General features: G+C 46.8%; 2 protein-coding genes across 13 annotated transcripts in view; one reads left to right on the forward strand and one right to left on the reverse strand.

Annotated features, from left to right (window-relative positions):
- CDC42BPA (CDC42 binding protein kinase alpha) overlaps positions 1–9,495 on the forward strand; it is a 184,512-nt gene extending 175,017 nt beyond the window's left edge. For all 11 annotated transcript variants that reach the window (XM_017730140.1, XM_017730150.1, XM_017730145.1 and 8 more), the window contains 3 exons: positions 2,476–2,593; positions 3,323–3,480; positions 4,648–9,495. In XM_017730140.1, the coding sequence (XP_017585629.1) occupies positions 2,476–2,593; positions 3,323–3,480; positions 4,648–4,779 (408 nt within the window). In that variant the 3' untranslated portion in view covers positions 4,780–9,495. The remainder of the gene's footprint in view (positions 1–2,475; positions 2,594–3,322; positions 3,481–4,647) is intronic.
- Positions 9,496–12,513: 3,018 nt separating this feature from the next.
- The window catches only part of COQ8A (coenzyme Q8A), a 42,690-nt gene continuing 35,338 nt past the window's right edge, over positions 12,514–19,865 (reverse strand). For both annotated transcript variants that reach the window (XM_017730156.1, XM_008630389.2), the window contains exons 9-15: positions 19,706–19,787; positions 18,229–18,322; positions 17,261–17,402; positions 15,686–15,793; positions 15,184–15,249; positions 14,375–14,461; positions 12,514–13,901 (exon numbers count right to left, since the gene is read on the reverse strand). In XM_017730156.1, coding sequence (XP_017585645.1) covers positions 13,608–13,901; positions 14,375–14,461; positions 15,184–15,249; positions 15,686–15,793; positions 17,261–17,402; positions 18,229–18,322; positions 19,706–19,787 — 873 coding nt within the window. In that variant the 3' untranslated portion in view covers positions 12,514–13,607. The remainder of the gene's footprint in view (positions 13,902–14,374; positions 14,462–15,183; positions 15,250–15,685; positions 15,794–17,260; positions 17,403–18,228; positions 18,323–19,705; positions 19,788–19,865) is intronic.

A 19,865-nucleotide genomic window follows, 5' to 3' on the forward strand; every position in this document is an offset into this window, starting at 1 on the left:
CTAGGATTTCAATTGTTGCTTGAAATGAGGGGTTTTTGTCTCTCTAAGTAAAGCAAGCTCGGGTTTCCTTTTGTTTTTTTGTGTTTTTAACCTGCTGCATTGTGCTGCTTCATAACTACCGCTAATAACCACTGTTTATTTTCCTTTGAATCCCCTTCCTGCATCATGTGCACACCACTTCCAGGAGGTTAGGTCCAAAATGCCAGCATCTCTGGCATGTGCTTATTTTATTTTTAGAACAAAGAACAATGAAAGATTTGCTTTGTGGAGAGACTTTCTACGAGGAATTACATGGACGTTGCAAACTGAGATAATGGAAAATAATCATCTCTAGAACACACTATTAAACCAAATGAATCTTTTTTTGTGCACCCACCCATTCCCTCCTTCCCCTGATGTCTGTATGTTGTCTGCTCAGTCACTATGAAGGAGGTTAATCACCTTATCATTAAACATAATTGTTCTCTTTGCAGAATGATCCACTGTAGGTTTATACCAGCCTTGCAACCCCAGTGTACTAACCCCAGTGCACATGTGGTGCTGCACTTGGCTTTCCTTTCTTTCTCAAGACACAGCAGTAACTTATCCCTCAGCCCCTCAGTTCCTTTGTGTATCGTATGGGGAGTGAGCCTCCATAGTTTAGGTACAGCCAGGATGCTCAAACTCTGCATCTCACTTTATTGCATGGTGAGGAAGCAGGAACTCAGTATTTTGTACTACAAAGTAGGTCGGTTATTCACATTTAGAAACAAAAAAAAAAAAAAGGGGGGAAGCTAAGCAAGAGACAGCAGTATAATCCCACAAATAATTTAAGAGACTTTTTTAAGCCTTTAGGTATAAATCCTCATAGTGCAGCAGTGGAAGAAGGGAGAATGAAAAAGGGCTTTTCATTGGTAAGGTCTGATTCTCTTTTGCTGGTGTTTGTGAGACATCTGGGAACAGAGGAGAGATTTTAATTCTTATTTGCTGCACGTTAAAAATCAGCCATTTCTGGCACCCTGGGAGAATGAAAAGCCAAGGGTTGACTGTAAGATCAAAGGAGTCTGTCAGAGCAATGATTCTAAGGATCATTGCAAGACTGGATTTGGCAGCAGGTTGGTAAAATCTACCTGACAAAGTCTGACCTGTGTAAAATCTGTTCCTTACAAAGCCTCAATTTAATTACCCATTTTAAAATACAGATAGAGGCATGGGTAGTACTGAGGGCCTATGAGAATATCCTCGTGGGGGTGGAATCTTTGTTCTGGTCTGAACTTTTCATAACACCCTCGTTTAAAGAAGTACTGCAGTTGCAACTATTGTTTTACATGTGGCTACTTCATCTCAGAGTGAGGATGGGGAAATAATTACATATAAACAGGAGGAAACAAACAGTTATTGCAGAGGGGGGTCTGTAAAGAGTAAAGGAAGTAATTCTTAGAGCTCTCTGCAGTTCTTTCACATTGTGCATCTATGAAGGTTCCCTGAACCTAATTCCAGTTAATGGTATTGACTTAATAGTGCAAATCTTGCTCTATTGATGAGCAGGACGAGGTCTCATATTTAGCCAGAGCTGAAATGACACACATGGGCAAGTCCCTCTGGGCTAGGAAGCCAGCTCATATACAGAGAGAGGGGCTAAATAATCTGAGAAGTCTTCTCCCCTAAGGTCAGCTGTAGGTTAACAGAAGCAGAAATAAAATCTCCTAAAACTCACTTCAAAGTACTCTTTAAAAAAAAAAACAAGTTATGTTTGAGAAACTGCCATATCCAAGTAGGGAAATTGTGGTTTATCTCCTCAGTAAAGGACCACTTCAGTCCAGTAAGTGATTAATTTGGAAAATCCCACTGGAACTCTCAGGATTCAAAATGGGAGCAATAATCAAAATACGTAGAAAAACAGTGGCATGTGCTCTGGTCCTCCTCCTTGTGCAGGCTGGAAACAGGAGGCTGCTTCTCACTTTGGCTCAGCTGGTGTAGGTTTGGAGGGATGCTGTTAACACCTTTGGAATTTCATAAGTAATTGCTATACAGATTGATCCACTATCTGTTCATAACTCTGCAAGCCTTAGGGATTAACCTGGTTATTGTAACCACTTACACAATCATGGCACAAATGATGGCATCAAAGAGAAATTTTAATGAGATCCTTGGAAGCTTGTGTTCAGAAAGAAGGCAGGGTAACTTGAATATATCTACAGCAGCTTAATTAGGCTTGCAAACCATCCTTTCAGGGAAATTCTGGAATTACTAGATGTATTCTTTCAGTTGCCTGCACATGTCCATGTAATTCAGCACTTCACTGCCGCGTTGCGTGTGCTGCCAGTCTCTGCACTAAACTGCAGAATATTATTTTGCAATTTTTGCTGACTTGCTGCCCAGATACTCGGCTCTGGTAAGGTCGGGGCTTTAATGTGTTTCGGGGCCTCGCTCCACAGAATGCAAGGTTGAGCCAGCAGTGGATAAGTGAACGTGTCGTGTGTGTGTGCATTTCAGAACCTTCGGCCCCAGGAGAGCCGGACGGTGTTCAGCGGCTCCGTCAGCATCCCGTCGATCACAAAGTCCCGCACGGAGCCAGGACGATCCATGAGCGCGAGCAGCGGGTTAGCAGCACGTAAGCAAACAGAGCTGTGTTGCTTTGGGGGCTGTGCACAAGTCTTTCAGGGAAAGGGCTGCCTGCAGCTGCTTCTGTCCATGCTGGATAAGGATTTTCCAGAGTGATGGCTGACTGCATTGCTGCCAAGGGCCAGCAGAGTATTTTATCCTGCTTTCAAAGGAGCACGGGAATAAGCAGGTAGTGCTTTTGAGAGTCCCACATTTGTAATTTGTCAAGTTTTTTAAATTGGTGTTAGAATTCAAATTGCATTCTTAGCCCTGGGGCTGCTTTGGTCCTGCTCAAGTATTTTAAATCAGTGACAAGTTGTTCATAAGCTCCATGGTTATTAATTTTGTCACTGAGCTGTGTGTAGCTCTTGATGCCTCTCTTGCTGCCAGTGTGAAGATAAAGCAATAGGAAACTGGCTGCTGGAATGGAAGAGTGGCATTGCATTGAAAAGAGGCCACTGGAATTATGCAGCCCCCACAGCTGTTTCTACAACTGCCACCTTTGTCGGGAACGCTGTGGCTGTGCTGGGTAAAGTGTTCCAATGCTGGCATGCCAAGGGAGGGACTGGAGAATCCACAGGAACAATTGCAGCAGACAAAAGCCCACATAGCCTGCAAGCCATGAGCTCGGGACTTTGGGACACACTGCAGGAAAGCAGAACTAGCCAGAGAAACACCTAAACAAGTTCCTAGTGGGTTGAGTGGGGTCTGTAACAGTTCGATTCCTTGGGTGTTGCAGGATCATCTGCACAGAACGGCAGCGCTTTGCGGAGGGAATTCTCGGGAGGGAGCTACGGAGCAAAGCGCCAGCCCATGGCATCGCCCTCCGACGGGTCCCTGTCCTCGGGGGGCCTGGACCAGGGCAGCGATGCACCCACAAGGGACTACGAGCGAGAGGTGAGTGACAGCAGAAGAGGAGGAGCCTTAAGGGTGTTGATACAGATGAGGCAGTTCAGTCCTGCCATGGGTTTGGCTACAAGCTGGGGAGTCGTTGACAGTGGAGAGATGGATTTCCTGTATTTCAGGCTGCAAAAGACTTTGGTCAAAGTGTCAGCTCTGGTCCTGGTATTTAAGATGCAGAAAGAACTCTCTGCACTCCTTACCTGGAGATGTGTGGGTAGTGATGCTCCCCCAAATTCTGGCCCATTATAGTAACAGCTTGATAGTGACATACCACAGCTTGAAGTGCTGATATTCCTTTTGACCTTTATGTGCAAAGATTCATAAGCTATCTTAGCAACCATTTCACAGGAGACGTTTTGTACTCAGAAGTTAACAAGGTAGTTTAAGAATTGTAATTTCATTTAGAGCAGGAACTGGACTTAATGATTTTTATTCTGTGCAGTCGAGACTGTCACTATGATAGGACTGAAATCCTGCCCAGTCCTAAACTCAGTCCCTTCAGCCAAGAATGTTTCACATGGGAGGCTTCAATCTGAAGCTGGCCTGCAAAACTTCCCCAACCCATTTTCTTACCAAAGAGTGTGAAAATGAGAGATCACACAGACTTTTCGTGGTACTGGATATGTCCTGCCAGTTGAAGCTGGAAGGCAGCTGTGGGCCCAAATTCAGGCTCAGAGTTGCATCCTGCTGTACTCTGGAAGATCAAACTGCAATAACTCAACAGGATGCTTTGAATTGATACCCTGGGGTTGGCATAGAAGAGGGAGCTGTGATGAAGCCACAAAGATTTCTCATTTTAGTGCAAGAGCATCTCAGTCATGGTCTGTGAAAAGGCAGGAGCTGTTGCAGCTTCACAGGCAGCCTGAAGCTACACACTCTGCTGGCCAAGCAGCCCTTGGCAACACACAGACTGCCAGAATCCCACTGGTGCTGTGTCCTTACGTCAGTATCACTTACGCCTGCTGAAAGCAGAGTGACCTGACCACTTAATCTCACGTCTCCCTGGAAGTTGTGCGCAAAAAAGATCCCTCAGTATTTTTGGACACAAGCAAAATTCACAGAGGCCCTTGAATGCAGCCACTGTTGCTGAGACACTCTCAGTCACCCTCAGACTTGCTATCCTGTCACTTACTGGTGTTCTTGTGTGTCTCTGGGCTGCAGGACTCTGACTCTCCAAGACACTCGACGGCATCAAACAGCTCCAACCTCAGCAGCCCTCCTAGCCCGGTTTCTCCTCACAAGACCAAGAGCCTCTCCCTGGAGAGCTCTGACCACGTGAGTTGGGACTCATGAACTGCTTCAGCATTCAGATTTGGCATCACATCAGCTTGCTGTCCCCATGGCTGTCCCCTTCACTTGCTCCAGTTCTCACCTTCATCCTCCTAACCCTCCCCATTCCCTGTCTGAAAACGATCTGGGAGTGGGGTACAGAGGAAGGTAAAAGCTGGTTGTCTTCAGCACCGTTCGGCACTGCCTCACCTCCCCAGATCTGACAGCAGCAAATGAGCAAAGCTAGGGTGTTGGTAAATATCAGATGCTGTAGATTTGTATTAGTATTGGTTTCATTTTTGTGGTTACAGCTGCTTCATTTTTAAAGACATATTTATCCCACTCCCACTTCCCAAAAGGTAGCGTAAGTAGACCAGACCAGTATCAACAAGAGAAAATTCAGAAGGATTTTGTTTTCATACAATAGCTCATTGTACTGTACAAAAGTAGCACAGAGACCCCCTTCCCCTCCTTGGGGAATGATCAGTATGTCAGAGGCACATAAAAGCTTTCAGCCACCACGTTTGAATGTCAATCTGATTGTCGCCAGCAAATCCTTATTGATTAAAATGATGCATATTTTACTACAGTACAGAGTTTAAATAAATACGCAGATGTTAGAGTAAAATACGTATGTATATATTCAAAGAAAAAAAGCATTGTGTATGCAGCAGAAGATGGATGCTTATTTAAGAGAGCCTTTAATTTAAGATTTGTGTTGTCCCTGTTTTCATGCTCGGTGATTTACAGACTCGGAGGCCTGGCTAAAACCTCCCGCAGGACAGAGATTCCGTGTGCGCAGCGCTCGCTGCACTGCCGGCACAGCCCCTGCAGTGCTCTCACAACACTTCTCTCCTCCTGGCCGTAGCAGAACTGAAGCTGTAATTCCTACTTTCCTCATAGTCCCCATCCTTTTCAAAAATGACAGCAGTTGGCAGCAAGGCCCTGTCCCAGCAGCCACGGGCACTGGTCAGCCCGGTGGCTGCCCTGGTTCCGTGTGTGCCACCTGTGAGCTGGAGCCTTGCAGCAGCTACAGGAGAGGTCCTTCAGGCAGCAAGGGAGTTCAATGCAGCTGGATTCCGCAGGAAAACTGTTTCCCTGGGTCAGCCTTTGAGCAGGTTTAACTCAGAAGGGAGCAGCCTTCCACATCTCCTTGACCATCCCTAAGCAGCAAACTCTTTAGTGTCATTACCAAATACTGGTTGCTAATACACATCAGCCAAACGAGTGCCCTTAGCCCAAAGCTGGCCCTGGCTGGCTTTGCTCTCACTGTAGCAATGAAGAACCTTGAAGACTGACCTCACACTGTTCACACTGTGGTAGTCAAAGATGCCCAGTGACCCACAACTGCTGCACTGGCAAGGTTGGTTTTCCTCTGCCCCCTACCTGTGCTGTGGGTTTGTGCAATTTGCAGTTGTTTATATGTGTTCACCTGCTGTTTGGTTCCAAAAGCAGGGCAGGTTGGAGGGCAGGAAGCATTGCAGTGGAAAGCAGAACCCACTGAAGTTGGAAAAATCAATACAAAGCTGAGGTGGTCGCCCAGTCGACAGAGTAAAGTGAAAAACTGGTGCACCTATGTATGGTAAGAGGAAGATGTCTCTTCTCTTTAGTTAGCAAGGCAGATGTGCTTTTCATTCGGGACGAGCCTCTCTTCCCAGTAGTATTGTTGCTGACTTCATACTATGACCATACTCAAACACACAAGGGCTTTTTGTATTTAGAATGTTGGGGTTTGTGGGTTTCAGAAACTTGTTACGGCTCTCATAAAACCATTCTGTATTCTTGCAGTCAGCAGTTGTAGAGTTTCACCCACGCAGAGGTGTTTGGGGTTTTGCAGTTTCTGTCTTCCCTAATAGAAGTTATAGGTAAGTTCAAAGCATGTACAGTAATTTCCAGGTATGATCTAAATGTGACATAGGGAACAAGACACAGATCATCTAATCCATTTAATCATGCTGGGTCTCCTAGGTAAGATTTCTCTTTCACTCTGAATCAAGAGGCTTATCCAAGTTTAAGCTCATTCAATGTTACTTTGGGACAGGAATTCAAGAAATTATTGTAGAAACCATCATATCAAATGCCTGTCTCTCTCCTTTTTGGGTATTTCAGAGTAGCAAGCTGGTTGTGTTGTTTGTTTTCACCTCAAACCTACTACTTTGCAAGCCTGGCATTTGAAATTAAAAGCTTTAGCAAACAGCAAAGCATCTGAAAGTAATTCCTCCCAGAAAAGTTTATGTATTTCCGAAGGACAGATAGGCAGGGTGTTATTGGCATTACTGAAATTCCACATCAGCTTCTTTTTAAAGGCTGCATATCGCTTCAAGTATAGCCACTGCTTTTTCGCCACAATTCCCTTGTTTTGGTGAAGCATGTCCACACACTTTTCAAAGCCTTTGCAGACTAGTTTTGTATTTACTGTATGTTGTATTTAAACAATAATCTTATTTTGATGTTGAGAGAAGGCATGTAAAGAGTAGTCATTGAAGACAGAGCAGCCTGCATGGCAGTCCCCTGAGAGAGGGTCACAGGATCTTTTCCCATGGACTTTTTTTTTCACAGTTGTGCTAAAGCTCTATCTGAAAATGGAACCCAAAGAGCCACAACACAGCAAACAATTAAATTGAGTAAACCCCTGTGTTTACTCGGTTCCAGTGCCTGCAATCTATTGATACCAACCCCTGGCATTTTCAGGCAGAGCTGTGTTACAACACTAAGCTCAGAGGATGAGAGCTCCACAGGCCTACGCTGTTTGTACACTACAATGTCTGAGCCTCAGCAGTCTCTGCTAGGATTTATTTAAGCATTAGTTTGGTCCTGTGCATTTTTATACATGTCTGTTCAAAAGAGAAACAGCAACTGTTCTCTCAGTTGAAAAGCAAATGGCCACATCACTTATTTGAAAAGAGAAAAATTCTCCTAGGACTCCAATAGTTTTATATATTTGGGGACCATTTGGTTACAGACTCAGTTTGAAACCACACTCATCTCTCTTTGTTGGTATGCATACTGCAGCTGAGCTTTCTAAAGGCTCATTGGGCTAGGAAAAGTAACTTGGTCATTTGAACTGTAAGACTCTTGACTGGTATCTCCAAGGCAATTGTCTCCTGAGGTTTGATGTTTGCTCCTTTGCACTGTAGCACTGCTTCAACTTCACAGGTCGAGGGCTGTGTTTTGTTCTGGGAGCTTAAAATCTCCCACTGAATTCCTGACTGTGGCACATGTTCTCTGTACACAGGATGTGTATCTAGCTGATTTTTTTTCCTTTTGGCTGAGACTGAAGGTGTTTGCATTTTTGACAGTGCTTAAACAGATGGGTTGTTGAGGTTTTGCCTTTTTTTTTTTCTCTTCTAATGGCAACAAGGATCTGAACAGATTCAGGCAGCTACTAAGGATTCCAGGTTATAGGATGGAATAGGTTTGGTAAATAGTTTTCCCCTGCACATGTGCACACACAAGTATGTGGCTTCCTCCCACATTTCATAAACCCAAAAGCAGCGTTACAGTACTCTCTTCTCTCTTGCCTTTGGCCTGTAGAAGACAGCTGGTGGTTTCAAAAAAACATTCCTGAGGCTGTGGTGAAGTAGTTGCTTCTTTTCCCCTCCCTTAGTTGCTGTGGCTTGTTAAGAATGTGCATTTTGCCCATTTAAGTGAGTTTTAAAACTGAGTCAGGAATGTTCTCTCCTTGATTTGATTCTGATGAGTTACAACCCAGGTGTGTTATTCTCAGGTATATGGCAGAGGGAAGTTAAGGGTCTTGCCATACCAAAAAAGTCCAAAAAGCATTGTTTATTTATAGGAATGTAGTTCAACTGCACCTAACTGGTTCATAGTGTGTGTCAGCCTTTCCAAACAGAACAGTTGGATTATTAATGCAGAAGCAGATTCTGGCCCCGTGTTGTATTGCATGGCCAGACCCTGAATGATAGGACAAACATGCTCTTGGGTGGAAAAAGGGTTTCTTTTCCATTTTGTGAATGCTGTTTAATTTTACATGAATGCATTAAGGGTAAAACTTACTGCAGTGCAAGTACCCACAGCTCCTGAGCCTTAGTCTGAGAATCGAAGTGGCACGGAGCAGTTCCTGCTGTGGGTTCTTTTGTTAATATGAGCCCGTTCCATGGAGGAAGTGGGACAACTTTTCTGCACTAACACAAAATGCACATTTCTGTGCACTTTGTGCTCACACTTTATACAGATAAACACCCCCAGAAGCCGCTCTGCTGCAGGCTTTCCAGTCTGAATTCCAACTCCTCTCATTCCAGCCACAGCTCAGTACAACCTAGTTTCATTCTCCATTTAAGAAAGTCACATCTACAGGGAAGAAATCCACAAACAAACCAGTGTTGCTATACCTGCCTTTTTATGTATGACAGTTTCATATCATTTATTTTTAAAATATGTTTTTTAGGTTTTTCATTGTAATATTATTGTACAGTTTTGCATGGCATAGATGTAATCACTTTTTTGTTTTAGAGTATAAAAGCTGACAAGTGTGCGTGTGGGGGAAAGATTCTGCTTTTTGCCTCTTCTCACTCTTTTGTTTAATGCCCTCAATGTTGTAGGGGACATTGTAAGAGATTCTCTGCTACAGAACAATGATGTAGATTCTTTTGCACAGAAATATTTAAGGTGGAACAGTCAACAATGTAAAAATGACTTACCACCAATATTTTATGTTGGTAACACACTTAATATTAACCTCCTTTGATGTACTGCAATAAAACAGGGAACTGTTAGAAATGCAGATGTTCTGTCTTTTTTTCCCACCTCCCCACATTAAGCTTTGAGGAGGAAATGGAAAGGGGATTGATGGTGCTCTTGAAGATACAACACACTGGTTCTAACACATCTGCACAAGTGCACAGTGAGAAGAAAAGGAATATGTGAGAAAATCTATTTCCCTTTAACAGCTTTCAGGAGAAATGACCAGATCCTTTTGAAAATACAAAGGCACTGGATACTTTGCTATATTGAACTACAGTTTTCGTGACCTTTTCCTTAGGTCACCTGTGCTGTGATTGACCTAAGAAATAGGTAAAGAGTTGTGGTCAGTGCTTTTGATGTTCCTCCTTCATTTGTAGTTACACTTCAAACGTTTCAGCTGTCCTAGTGCTAGAGGCTGGATTGTTGGTTAGTTCTGAGCTACCAACATCACACTGACCTTCATACACTTTTAAGTAAATCTCAGAATACCTGTGAAGTTTTGCATGTGCCCTGACCCTTTCCTATAATCTACCAGTTCCTCACAAGTCAGCCTGGAATTTTCCCTGTACTAAAGAGTGTTGGTACATCTTCCTCTTCATTCATTCCCCTGTTGGTGTAATGTTGGAAATGGCCTCATTGTGCCTTGGGAAGTTTAGATCAGCTATTAGGGAAAATTTCTTCACAGGAAGGCATGTGAAATACGGGAACGGGCTGCACAGGGAAGTGGCAGAGTCACCATCCATGGAAGTGTTCAAAGGATGTGTGGATATGGCACTTAAGGATGTGGTTTAGTGGTGAAAAAGGTGGTGCTGGGCTGAGGGTTGGTTCTGATAATCTTAGAGGTCTTTTCCAACCTTAGCAATTCTGGGTAAGTTCTGCTTTGGTATCTGCTTCAGTCACCCCCCTGTAGCAGGAATACAGGACTGTGCTGTTACTCATCCCACGCTGCCAGCAGTGCCAGCCTGGGCATTCTTCCATCACCAAAGCCTACCAGCACTCCCCTCCAGGAACAGGCACCATGATTCCCATTTCTTTCAAGGCCTTTGTCTGTCTTGCTCCTGTCCCTCTCCTTCACTCAAAATTATTACTTTCTCAGCCCTTCACTCCAATTCATGTGGATTTAAGCCCGTAGCTCATCCCCTTCAGGCAGCTGCTGTAGCTCTGGGACAGACCCTGGGTCCTGTGCTCTGACTTTTCAATCAGTGCTTTATTTTGGATTTCCCAGGGGGCCAGTTGCACAGCTGTGAGGTCTTGGGAAATGGGCCTTGTGGTGTAAGGGATCTGGGCATTAGAAAAGCAGAAACTGAACTGCATGTTCCATTCCTGTTCAGCTCCTCAGCATTCATTTTCTGTTTTAATGCAGCAGCCAGGTTGACTAAAGAAAGGAGGTAGGAAAATCACTGCTACCAGAGGTAGCCTGAATCTTGGTCCTTTAGAATGGAAAATCACTGTCACCAGGCGGCAGCTTTAACCTCCAGCTTGCCCTGTGCAAAGAAATGTTTTCACAAGAGATTTTTCTAGAACATAGAAGCTTCCTGCAGGACAGAAAGAGTCACATCCTCAAGCGGCAAGTGTACAAGCAAATGCAGTGGCTGGCACAGATCAAGTGTTCTGCTCACTGTACATTGTCACAACTTCTCTGAGCCAGAGGTTCCAGCTCACATTTTCTGCACGGCTGTTCCTCTGACATGCAATTCCTCCTGTCACAAATCTCTCTGGACATTATTAATGCTTTTAGAGCATACACAAAAGGCCAGGAGAATTAGGGACTGAGAGCTCTAATTAGCTCTCCTAATAAAGCAACATCTCAGCTTCTCTGAGTTGCTACCCTCTTGCAAATGCAAAACAACTCCACTGTTCAGCTGGATGTTATTCCTAAACACTCTTGGGAAGGGGAATGTTTGCTAGGAGTTGAGCACTCTTGCCCCAGCATGGTATACACAAGATGTGGGCTCACGTGAATGAGTGCTTACTGGAAAAGTGAACTGTAGTGCTCCAGCTTATTCTGCTGCCTTTGCAAGTTCTCTGAGCATGCTGGCCTTGAATCTTCAGTTGCAGAAAATCTGCTCTGAAGCTCACCTAGTCTAATTCCCTTGTCAGCTTCTTTACTTTTTAAACTTTAACATAAGCATTTAACAGCTCAAACAACTCTGCTGTTTTTACAGCTGCAAGGTCTATATCCAAAGGAGAAAAACTAAACAGTGTCTAGCAGAACTCAAAACAAGGAGAGTTTCTCTTTGTACACTGATAAACTGCTTGATGCAAAACTATTACTTCACTGAACAGCAGAGTTAACTCTTCTCAAAAGGTTAAGAATAAGCTGACCAGCATTTTGAATTAAACTGCACTGCATCTTGTTCAACAAAGTCTTAAATGCAGTGGCTTATATGTTTATGGCTTTGGAATAAAGATAATACTATACCCTGTCTTCCTGTTTCTCAGAGGTGCCTTCTGAGAGAGACCATTTATTCACTTACCTGGTTCTTTCGCTCGGGTAGTGTCAGCTGTCAGGATTGCACACATGCTGAAGTGTAAGATCAGACAACCTGGGCCTTCCTGGGCTCTGTTAACTGAGTAGGACCTGCTGGTAAATACCTGGCCCTTGCCAGGCAAGGGACACCTGCCTTATGAGCTCCAGGTAAGCCTCAACTCCCAACAGCTTTCTTCACAAGTGGAGGAAAGGCAAAAAGACTTGTGTTCAGGAGACTGCTAACAGAGCAATTGAAACAAAGGAAGATTAGAAAACAAGTAAATTACCAGGGATTTTCGTGGCAAGACAGTGGTGTCAAGTGTTGAGGCTGATGTCCTGGCTCCCGGTAAATGTGTCACCATCACAGCCAGCACTAGTGCCACAGCTGCAATGATGGAGGCATCAACAGGCCACAGGTGGCTGGCCTGGCAAGGGCAGTAGCAATTCCTTGAGCAAATGACTGCAGCAAGAGGAGACCTGGGAGCTGCTGCTTCTGCTCAGCTGCTGTTTATGCCCCAGAACAGGACACTGCTCACTTGAGTGTCTGTTCCCACACCAGAAGATGACACAGCCACAGGCAGCAGGCCCACCGCACAAGCACTTTTTTATTGACATCAGTAAGTCGTACAGGGACAGGCTTCGTACAAAAACCTACAAAAGTCAATTTCCTAGCTTGACTCCAAGAGTTTAAAACTGTGCATCTGGTTTGAACTGTGTGACATTTCAGCCGGAGCTGGAGCTGCTCACCAGAGACAGGAGATGTTTGTCTGCCTTGCTGCAAGTTCTGCCTTGCAGAGAAACACACAGACGAGGGTCTTAGTCAGGAGTCCAGCAAGCAGTCGGTGTCAGAGTTGTAGCTTATCTAACTCGCCCTCAGGAAAGCTGAGACCTACCAGACAGTGCAGAATCCCACTATTTGTGCTCAGGTATAGCTCTGCTGATTACATATTTGACTCCCAGAACTGAGATGGGTTGTGACAGTGTGTATCTGTGTGTGTTTAAAAGAGACTGACACTCAATTCTCGTACTTTTAAAATACTTCCTATGTTTAGCTTGCAAGCCAAAAAGAAGCAGAAAGCATAAAACTTCTACTTACACACACGCCCCTTGCATTAAATCAATGTCAGTAAAATCCAGGAGGGTACTCAGACTGCCACCACTTGACTTGCAAAAACATGGGGGAGGTGCTGGATGTGTCTGTGGTAGGGAACACCTTGGTATTTCATTCTATAAATTCACAGTATGAAAACTACTTGAATTCCACCTCAGCTTGAAAGAGGGAAGGTTTTTAAAAAACAATTTGTGGAGAATTACAAATAGATTTCAATATTAAATTCTGCTCTCGTCCTCCTGCCCCTACTTGTTATAAAATGCTCTCAATATGCAGCCACCATCACAATGTTAGAAATGGATTCAAGGTTGTCAGCTGGTGCCTTGAAGCAGCACAGAAGCACTCAGAGTTTCCTGCAAGCTGTGGGCTGTGCTGGCAGTCCAGGTGGGACAGACACAGCAGGAAAGAGCAGCTTTGTCCTCATGGAATGCCCACTTGGCTTCCAGAGCAAGGGGCTGCTGCATCTCAAGAGGATGGAGAGCTGGGGAGCAATGCAGGGGAGGCTTAGAACGCTCTCTGCAAGGCTCAGCTGAACTGGGCCCTCAGAACAAGGCAAGTTCATTCTTACTACTCCTCTGGCTTCTTACCCCTACTGCTCCAGTATTTGCTATATGCCTCTTGGAACATGTTTTTGCAGGGAATTTTGGCCTTCAGTTTGGTGCAGATCAGGAAAGAGCCCCCCATCTTCCGATGAAGAGAGTAGGTCTCCTCTGGTGGGGGGATGAGCCGATGCTTCAGCATGATTGGGATTAAACCATGGATCTTTTCAGTGGTGCTTTGGTTGCCAAAATCAAAAGGCTCCTCAGATGCAAAAGCCTCTCCCAAGATGAGGACAGCATTTAAGTGGGCATCTTCCATTTCCTGCCCAAAAGGAAAGAGGGATAAGTAACATCACTAACCATGACAAGCACCAGGAAGGAAAAGAAATGCTAGTGCTAACAGCAGCAGCTCAGGAGAAATAGCCCTGTCCATGACCAAGGGAACCTCCAGCCCCCAGCATGACTGAGGAACATTTAGTTCATACAGTTTTGAGCAACTAAGCCTTCCAGAAGACCATATTCCCAGCCATGAAATTTCAGGAATTGTCATCACCCACAGGGTCTTGCAGGGGGAGAGAAGGAAGGACAGTGGTTTTGGGGCCTCCTCATTACTCCTCCTGCTCCCAAAAGGAAGTGAGAACAAAAGCCAAAAGCTTTTTTACCCTCCTCCCTCATCCTTATCAACAGGGCTTTTGGACTGACACTTTTACCACATCAAGAAATCTGGGGAAGTTCACAGACCCGCAACCACCTTATCTGTGGCCAGCACCAAAATCAGACCCTTCTGCTCCATACCTTGATTTCATAGCCAGTGAGGAATTTCATTTCAATGGACTTCTTCAGCACTCTCTCTCTGTCCATGTCAGCAGCTGCCTTGATTACCTGAGGAGGAGGAATACTTTCAGGAGAGCCAAGAGATGAGTGAACAACGCTTTGAGCACAGGACAGCTGCACAGGCCACAGGAGCACCTGGCAACACCACCCACCTGCTCACTTCCTTGCCTCTGTCCTCCCTCCAGGGGCCTGCATGCTGGGCAGGTTAAGAGCCACTGGCAAAAAGATACAGCTCTTTCCAACACATGGCCCAGAGAATGTAAGGGACAGCAGAAAAGCTTCATGAATAGCTCCTCTCCCAAAGAAACAGCAGAGCCAACTGTGAGCAGCTTTAGGTGGCAGCTGCTGGCCCTGCCAGCCCAGTTACCACGTGCAGAACATGGTGATCACAAATGTTTGACTTCGCATCAATTTATCTGTCTGTGGAAAAGCTAGAAACCTCTGGAAGAGGCAGGGAACAAGCAATGTCTGCATACCTTCATGTAAAACCCACAGAATTCTGGGTGCTCTGATAACACCCTGCCGCCCAAGCCCCCCAGCAGCAAGCAACACTGCAGTTCACTTTTGTGAACATCCCAACTCAGAGAGGCAGCAGCTTGCAGCACATGGGTAGACAGCCATGGCAAGGGATGAAACAGGAACAGAGATCGCTCTCTTGCCTCCAGCCCTGCTTCCCTCCACACCCAAAGTGTATTTGGGTACAAAGTGATAACAGCGAAGAGTATTTGAAAATCAAGTGCAGCTCTCTAGGACACAGTGCAAGTCCTCACCTCTATGTAGACATCTGTGAACTTCTCATCAAACCCTCGCGTTGCTCCGAAGTCCAGCAGGGCCACCTGGGAATGGACAAACCCATCTGTATTACAGAGCCAACCGTTCTGGTAGAACGTGATCTTAAGAATGCTCCTGATGTCTTCAGGAAGCTCAGCTGGCTTTCCCAGAGCTCTTCTCTGCATCCCAACTGCTCCTCACTCCTTTATTCCCGGTCTGCCACCTGCAGCTTCCCACTGACCACCTTCAGCACAGACCCTGAGGCTAAGGAAGTAGCTGTGACTGACCCAGGGCCATGGTTACAGCAGCCCTGCTCTCCTGCTGAGCCCTAGTGAGGGCAAGTGGCAAAGGGAGGTTTCCCTGTGCTATCTGCCCATGCCTCAAGGACAGGAATCTGAGAGAACCTCAGTAAGGGCTCATTAAACTCTGGGAGTGGGGAATAATGAAAATCTGGTGAACACCAATGTTTGTATAGGCAGAACAGTGGCTGCTTGGGCTTACCTTGTGCAGCTGAGGGTCATAGAAGAAGTTTGACCAGTTGGGGTCAGTCTGCATGTACCGGAACTCAAACAGCTCCCGCAGACACAGCACCAGGATGTTGTGACAGATCTTCCAGAACAAGGAGAGACAAGAAACAAGTCAGGAGGGCAGCAAGCCCTACTAACACCTGTAACTTAGAGCAGGCATCAGCAAACAGGGAACACATCACCACACCAGCAGGAACCATCTCTCTATGCTGCCAAACTCCTGCAGAGGTAAAGGAGCACCTCTCAGCAACTCCCAGCCCACACCTGCCATGGGACATCCTTAGCAGATGGCACAGATGCTCCAGTGCTCATCCAACTGCATTTTGGTTCTGCCTTTTAACTTTCCAGCCTTGACTACACATGGGGTGGCTGCAAGAACGGGAATCTTGCATGATACACAGACCCACCAAGTACCCCTTCTGTGGGCTCAGCACTGACCCAGCATGAAGGAGGAGCAGCAGAGCCACACCTCGGGACCAACAGGCACAGAGAAGCAAGAGTACCAGTCCCTGAAGAACCCCCTGCTGAATTCCATACTCCAGCAGAACTTTTCTGTGAGAATTACTAAGCTGGAGCCTGTTCAGCAGAACTGCCAGCCACACTCTGCCCCTCTCCAGCTTCTGCAAAGCTGAGTGGAACATCACAGCCAAGGTGGAAGGAGGAGAGCACCAAATGCAAGCCAGACCCCGCTACAGGACGCTGCCATTTGGGTCAGAAGGCAGAGGGTCAGCCAGGCCAGTTGCTTATAGGAAAGAAGGGCTGCTCATGCAGCAAGACCCCAGCTCACAGCCTTTTAAAATGAGTGCTGGTGATAGAGCAGCTCATTGCAGGGAACAGTCCCTAAGAATAGGCAGCCAGCTCTGGCACAGCTTCAAATCTAATGTGACATTGAGATTTGTTTATCCAGAGGAACAGACTCTGCCCTCTTCCCCAGTAACCTGCTAACAGCTGACAGCTCACACCAAGAAACACACACACACACACATCCAAATACCAGGACAGTTATTTCTGCTACTAGAACAGCTGCTTGTCCCATCACAGCACTCCGATCCCTGGCTATATTCAACACCAACGCCTACCTATCCCCACATCCCTGCTCCTGTTTACTGACAGGTACTTTTCCAGCAGCCCTGTGCAGCACACATCAGTCCTGCAGGAGATGACACCCAACTGCTTGCACTGGGATGATGCTGCAATTCTGCCCAGAAGAGCAGCTGCATAAGACCCCTTTTCCCCTTGCTGACAGTCCCTCCCAACCTTAAGGTAATCAGAAATGGCATCACCACACAGCAAGGCTACCTCCCCTTCAGCTGCCCTTGCCATTCACCCCCTCCAACCCCTCCCTGCTGACTGCTGGTGCCTGCAAGGCCCAAACAAGCCTGGAGAGACTCCAGTGTTACTGCCACCTTGCCTAAACAAGTCTTCCTAGAGGCTCCAGCCCGTCCCTGACTCCAGCCCTGCTCAGGGTTTGCCGTGCCATGAGGCATGCCCCATTCTGGCAGTCACGGGCAGGCCGAGCAAGGGCAGAAGTACAACCTCCCCACTTTACCTCATTTCGGATCTCCTGGCTCAGCCCTTCAGCTTGATCCAAGGGAAAGCCAGACACCAGCTCTGTGGTGAGCACATGCTTGCTGCACAGTTCATCTATTACTCTTGGGACATAAAAGAAGGGATGGTCTTTCAGCAGCTCCCTAGGGATGGAGAAAGGAGAGCAAAAGGTTTAGGAGCCCTGAGAGCAGACAAACCCATCAGCAACACCTCACAGAGCCCTTCACCAGCCTCTCTCCACACCCTAGCTGGGGCTGTCAGGATGTTCTCCTCAGCAGTTACAGTAAGGATTAACTCAGCAGAAATCCTGCCAGTGCCTTACAGCTGCTGCCAGCTTGTGAGGTTGCATCTCCTGCCAGGGCAGTGATACTAAGAAAGCTCCAGGCCGGTGCATCAAGGGGCACTGGGCTCTTCTGCTCACCCCACTTGGCTTCAGGGCCAGACTATACACATGGAAGAAAGGGCTTTGCCAAGGGGAGCCATGCCACAGGGAAGTTCTGCAGCAGGACAGGAAGAGCATCCAGCCACCATGTAAAAACAACCCGGATGCTATGGCAAGCCAAGGGAGCAGGCAGCACTGGTGGTGGTAACTGCTGTAAGAGAGCTGAACTGAGAAGCTCCTAGGCTGAAGGATGGGACAAGTTCACAACAGGTGACCTAAGAACACACAGAAGAGCACTGCAACCCAGCCTCAGGAGTTACTGCAGCACCTTCACGTGTGGCAGAACAGACTGACTTGCATGGGAAGAGAGAGGATAGGTGATCCCATTTCAGCTGACTGAAGCCATGCCCAGCTGAGACAAGGTGGTGATTCTGGGGGATAGCTCAGGCCACAACCACACACCCTTCCCCTGTGCCACATGGCAGGGCACAGCAGTCAGCTCCCCACCATCCCTGAAGTTAAGTAACCTCTCCTGCCTTTCACACCCACACACAGAGAAGGGGCTGAAGGCACTGGTAGGAACATACTGGAATTTCCTTGCGCAGGCAGCTTCTCTCAGGTAGTCACACTCCAGGGCCAGCTCTCTGCTTACAACTTCAATCAAGTGCTCCGGGAACAAACCTGAAGGTCAAACAGCAGAGGAGAGAGCAGGCTTAGAAAAAAGGATCTCCTCAGGCTAAGCTTTCCAGAGCTGCAGCTGAGGAGCAGCCTGCTATCCAGCCAACTCTGAGCTGAAGAGTACAGGAGGCCCCAGAGAGCCAAGGTGTATTTCCAACTGGATGCAGGTTGTGCAGTAATTCCAGGCCCAAGCTACACAGCTGCTCCTAAGTCAAGGTACATCCACACCACTGTTCTATGCAACAGAGCTCTGTCCTCTCCCAGCTCCCACCCCACAGCCCAAGCTGGCTGTTCCTGCTATCGGCATGGCTGTGCAGGGACACACACCAAAGACAAGCACCCAAACACTGGGCAAAAGCAGTAGAAAAAGGCTCCAAATTGTATCTGCCTCCAAGTGGGAGCAGGCACTGCCAGGCAGAAACAGTCAGCATGACTAATACAGTGCACTGCAGCAGCAGCACGTAGCCAGGGCCTGAGATGCCAAGCCCAGTCTTCTTAGTCTTGAAGTTGGAAAACCAATCTATTTCTTGGGCCAGACACAGCTGGGGCTGCAGCAACCCCTGCAGGGCCCTGCTGAGCCACCACAGAGAACAGTCCCAGATTTTGTCAGCACCCAGCCTGATTTTAGAGCAGCATTCGTACAGTCCCACTAAGATTTACAGCTGCTGCAGGCAGGTATTTGGAAAAAGGAGTATTAAGTCCTGCATTCTCTGTAGGAAAAGGGACTTATCCATGTGCTGGGACACTGAGCAAGTTCTAAGATTGACAGTTCTCCACAACTCTGACTGGAAAGAACAGAGAACATCTGGGAAGAGCACAGAATGACACGTATGGAGGGCTCCAAGGAAACAGGGAGAAGAATGAGTTCTGCCAAATGTGCCAGAAAATCATAGGACAAAGCAAAACTACCTCACCTGAATACTGCCCACACCCCAAGCCTAGAAATGCATCAAAAGTGAGTATTGCCAGGCACTTAATACTTAGCCAAGAATCCCTATGGGTGTGTCTCTGTAGAGAGCACACAGAGACAAGTGTGGGTTACTCCGACAGGTGTGTGCATACACATGGTCAGAAAAAACACAGGTGCACTTCCCACCCCACTGAGTGGGCACTGGAGCAGGCACATGCCCAGCAAAGGCAGCAGCAGCTCTGCAGCAGGACAGGGGAACAGAGCATGGCTCCCCAAGCTGGCTCTGCACTCTCTGCCCACATCTACTCCCTCTCCTGCTTTCTGCAGGAAATCTGCTCCTGTGCAAACTTAAGGATACTAAGTCCTTTTCCCCAGTCTATGGAGGGACAAATGAAATGCACTGCTTGAAAGGAGTTGGCAGAACTCAACTTGCACCAGTGGGAACACAGGGCCTGCCAGGGTCTCTGTCTTTTTACCTTCAGGGAGAATATTGCTCATGCTCAGGACAGCCATCAGGTTGTTGACATCACTGTTGATGCTCTGGGCGACTCCGGGGTACTGTGGGACAGAATGGGAGATGGCAGTATTGAGATTAGATGACCTGGTTGTACAGGGCATGATAAAAGCAGCTGGCAC

The sequence above is a fragment of the Corvus brachyrhynchos genome, unplaced genomic scaffold (assembly GCF_000691975.1).
Source record: "Corvus brachyrhynchos isolate BGI_N302 unplaced genomic scaffold, ASM69197v1 scaffold101, whole genome shotgun sequence".
Taxonomy (NCBI): domain Eukaryota; kingdom Metazoa; phylum Chordata; class Aves; order Passeriformes; family Corvidae; genus Corvus; species Corvus brachyrhynchos.